Genomic DNA, 4,527 nt, shown 5'->3' with positions numbered 1-4,527 from the left:
GCCTTGTTTAGTATGATCCACAATTCATTGACATGTACATATATATACACACACCTGGCCTTGTGTAGTATGATCCACAATACACTGACATGTACATATATACACACCTGGCCTTGTTTAGTATGATCCACAATTCATTGACATGTACATATATATACACACACCTGGCCTTGTGTAGTATGATCCATAATACACTGACATGTACATATATACACACCTGGCCTTGTTTAGTATGATCCACAATACACTGACATGTACGTATATACACACCTGACCTTGTTTAGTATGATCCACAATACATTGACATGTACATATATACACACACACCTGGCCTTGTTTAGCATGATCCACAATACACTGACATGTACATATATACAACACACATCTGGCCTTGTTTAGTATGATCCACGGTACACTGACATGTACATATATGCAACACACACCTGGCCTTGTTTAGTATGATCCACAATACATTGACATGTACATATATACAACACACACCTGGCCTTGTTTAGTATGATCCACAATACACTGACATGTACATATATACAACACACACCTGGCCTTGTTTAGTATGATCCACGGTACAGTTGGGCACCACTTTTGACAACTTCATTATCCAGGTGTTAATCTTATCTCGCCGTCTTCTTTCCACTGTTAACGTATAAAAATGACAGTATTTAAACCAATGTATCTAGCCCAGTAAATCAAAATATAAGATCTTTACGAAGGACTGGAAAGATAGATTTCTTGACCAACATGACATTGTTGTTTCTGAAGTTGGTTCAGTTTTACAAAATATATTTTATTATGCAAGTTAGTTATTATTGTAAAAACATATTTTGGAAATTCATTTTTTTTCTTCTTTTTCTCTGAAACCTATTTTGTATTATTTTCAGTTTGAATAGTTTATTGATATTGTTACAAAATGTAACATCATTTCATACTTAGTTATATGAGATGACTGTTTGTTTCTCAGTTGTAACTCCAGTGGACAAACACTGAGGAATATTGGGTTAACCTGAGTAACACAGGTGTGATCTCAAGTGGTAAACAAACACGTGATGGACTCTGAATCACCTGCTATGGTTTCCAAGTGGCTTTATGAATCACAACCAAGGGCCAATGAAATCCTTATGCTAAAGATGCAACAATATATGTAAATAAAATTTAAAGAACATACTCAGACTCATCCACATGTTGGCCTGTAAGATGTTATCTAAAAAGTACAATAACCAGGATACCAAAGACATTGCCAAATAACAAATTTGGTGAGATGTAACAGAAATTCACTTCTGAGGTGTTTGGGAACACTACAATACACAACATGGATCCATTACAAAAGCCAGTTTGTCCATGCAGCCGGAGCAAGAGCTGATAAGTGTGATTTGTCACATGGAATAAAAAACTTTTCCAAACCATCCCGAAGGAGTTAGTACAAGTAACATTATAATGAATAGCTGACTGAACATGAAAAATACTTTTCAAAATGAAAACCATGATTAGAATCGGTAGGTGAAAACCAATAGTTACCATTTTTTTCCAACCCAAGTTTTAGGTAGGAATGCATGATCTGGGTAGAAGTATAAAACCATCATAGAAAATACAATGTATGTGAAACATCAAGAGAACAGATATCACAACATATAAAAAAAATATTCTGTAGGACAGATAATAGTCTGAGCAAAGAGTTAAGGAAAAGATGCTGAGAAATGAAAGAATGAACCAAAGTCCTATTGAGAACAGTGTCTGGAAGCATAGGGTCACTGAAGATGAAAGGCTCAGGTGAAGTCCGTGAACGATGGAGACAAAAGTGATCGATGAATTCTGTAGCATCTGAAAGTGGCAGATAAACCAGCTCCATAACCAGTTATGGTAGAAGTTGATGAATTCTGTAGCATCTGAAAGTGGCAGATAAACCAGCTCCATAACCAGTTATGGTAGAAGTTGATGAATTCTGTAGCATCTGAAAGTGGCAGATAAACCAGCTCCATAACCAGTTATGGTAGAAGTTGATGAATTCTGTAGTATCTGAAAGTAGCAGATAAACCAGCTCCATAACCAGTTATTGTAGAAGTTGTTAAGTCACGATTAGGATAAAAAAATTTTTTAAGAATTAAATACATTTTTTGGAGGAATTGGAGAAAGATAATATATTACGTCTAAAATACATTAAGTCTAAACTATATTACGTCTAAAATATGTTAAGTCTAAACTAAATTACGTCTGAAATATATTAAGTCTAAAATACATTACGTCTAAAATATATTATTTCTAATGAGCTATTAAACATATGAGCTATTCTGGAAGAGGATTTGGTTTCTTGGACAAAGAACCTAATAACAACCAGCCCTGAAGTGGAATGCCTATCTTCAAGTTGATGAAGATGAAGGATAAGGGTAACCATGGTTGAGATGATCAGAGTGTAGCACTCAGAAGAACCTGCCACCTTGCATAATGATTTTGACAAGCACATTAGGAAAAAGGTGAAGAGGAGGGTAGATATAAGGAAATAGGTTCTTCCAAGGTTGATTCAGAGCATCCATAGCCAGAGTTTGGATTTGGAGAATAGAAGAGTGGAAGAAGATGGTTATCGGATATAACAAATGCATCCATCTTCGGATGACCCAGACACTAGAGCTGTCACTGATAAACCAACTAATGAAGAGTCAGTGGATTCTGACAGAGAATCTGTCAAAAATGTCCATTACATCAGAAACTCGACAAGCTTGAAAACGTATTCAGATAAGTAGAGAAACTATAACAGACCAAAGACTAATAAGCAAACAACTACTACCCTGGTTTTGATGAAAGCCACCTCTGTAGAAATGTTTTTTTGATATAACACAGAATGATGGTGTAACGAGGGAAGAAACTTGTGAAAAGCCCATTAACTCTCTTAATACGGGCTCGGTCAATTTGACCGACCACATGACATTTTTGTACTCGTTTATAGTCTCTATAGATTTAATACTTATAACTCTTAATATAGTGTGTATATCTTCATGAAATCTGGCAGTCATTCAGTTAATATTACAAGTCTTTCATATACAAAAAGTCATATTTCTTAGTGAAGTTTTTTTAATAAAATAACATAATGATTTACCCATGAATATATTGAGTATTTGTTTTGAATAGTCCGTGTGCAAAGTAAAAATACTTTTCTTCATCTCAAAAATCTCAAATTTCCTTTGTGTAATCCCTAAAACCTCCTAACATTTTTTTTCAGTAAAACTTTACAGTTTATCCATTATTTTCTCTACTATATCTCAAAACAGGATTGGTCAATGAACACGACACAAAGGTTGAACAGATAGATGACTCTGTAGGTATACTGTACTGGTAAAAGGTATGTTTTTTTTTTTCAATCACCAGTGATATTCCACAGCATGCATGATTGAAAGAAAATATTTTGCACCAGAAAAGAAAATTCAGAACACGAGCTATTTTGGAAAGCTTCTATTTTGTAACAGTGTTACTGAACAGTTTGATGTAATGATATCTATGATGATGGAGTATCCATAAAATTGAATAGAAGTGGCACGATGAAGCTTTTATTTTTCTAAAAACTTCGTACAATGTGATAAAAAGCTGCACAGTAATGAAGTGAAGATCAACTATGGTTTTAAACTTGAAAATTAATGATAAAAATCACAAAACAAAGACTGCATTTAACTTGTTTATGGGAGTGTACTCAAGTAGCTTCTCGTGCAACCAACAAAACAACACGAGTATCAAAAAATACTTGTTTATGGGAGTGTACTCAAGTAGCTTCTCGTGTAACCAACAAAACAACACGAGTATAAAAAAATACTTGTTTATGGGAGTGTACTCAAGTAGCTTCTCGTGCAACCAACAAAACAACACGAGTATAAAAAAATACTTTTTTCCAACCTATAACTCCTAATACCTCCTACGTGAATATCAAGTTTTTTTTAACTTAAATGTTTTTGTTTTCACTTTCTCTACAATATTACTAACTGTAGCTATTATCGTTAACTTATACTATACAGTCTAAATAAAATGTTTAAAATTAAGACACAGGACAAACGTACATACCTTTTAATATTTGGTGAAACAATATTAAAACACCTTCTATTTATGAGTGTCTTTATATTTTCACATATAATTTATTATCCTGTCCTTTAGCACTGTTATTTATGGCAACACAGATCCCCAGCCAATATTACCGTATGGTGGGTAAATAACACACAATTAAGTAAAATGTAAAACTAAAACCTAAATAACTGTCTATCGAACTAATGTATTTCTAGGTAAGAAATAACGATAAAGGGGTGGGGATAAAGCAGCAACAATGTTAAGAGTGGTTTGACTAGATCTCTATATAAGTCGTTGTGCCAATTTTAAAATTTTTTAAATAACGTTCTTCAAAAAGCAATATTTCCATCGGTTATAAATATCTAACAAAACTAAGTATAAATGACTGAGAAATCACAACTCTTATGTGTAGAAAGTGGGTGTGGCATCTGTAAAGTGTCTTTGTAATTAGACACAAAGCTACACAAT

The 4,527-nt window shown here is 33.7% G+C and overlaps 1 protein-coding gene across 1 annotated transcript in view; it reads right to left on the bottom strand.

The window, feature by feature from the left end:
• Positions 1-450: 450 nt before the first annotated feature.
• Positions 451-4,527, bottom strand: part of LOC106473422 (upstream stimulatory factor-like) — a 21,228-nt gene continuing 17,151 nt past the window's right edge. Inside the window, exon 6 of the mRNA XM_022401869.1 lies at positions 451-654. Within this exon, the coding sequence (XP_022257577.1) occupies positions 512-654 (143 nt within the window). The 3' untranslated portion in view covers positions 451-511. The remainder of the gene's footprint in view (positions 655-4,527) is intronic.

Source organism: Limulus polyphemus, unplaced genomic scaffold (genome assembly GCF_000517525.1).
Source record: "Limulus polyphemus unplaced genomic scaffold, Limulus_polyphemus-2.1.2 Scaffold6161, whole genome shotgun sequence".
Classification (NCBI taxonomy): Eukaryota; Metazoa; Arthropoda; class Merostomata; order Xiphosura; family Limulidae; genus Limulus; species Limulus polyphemus.
Note: the sequence above shows the minus strand (reverse complement) of the source record. Positions and strands in the feature narration are given on the sequence as shown.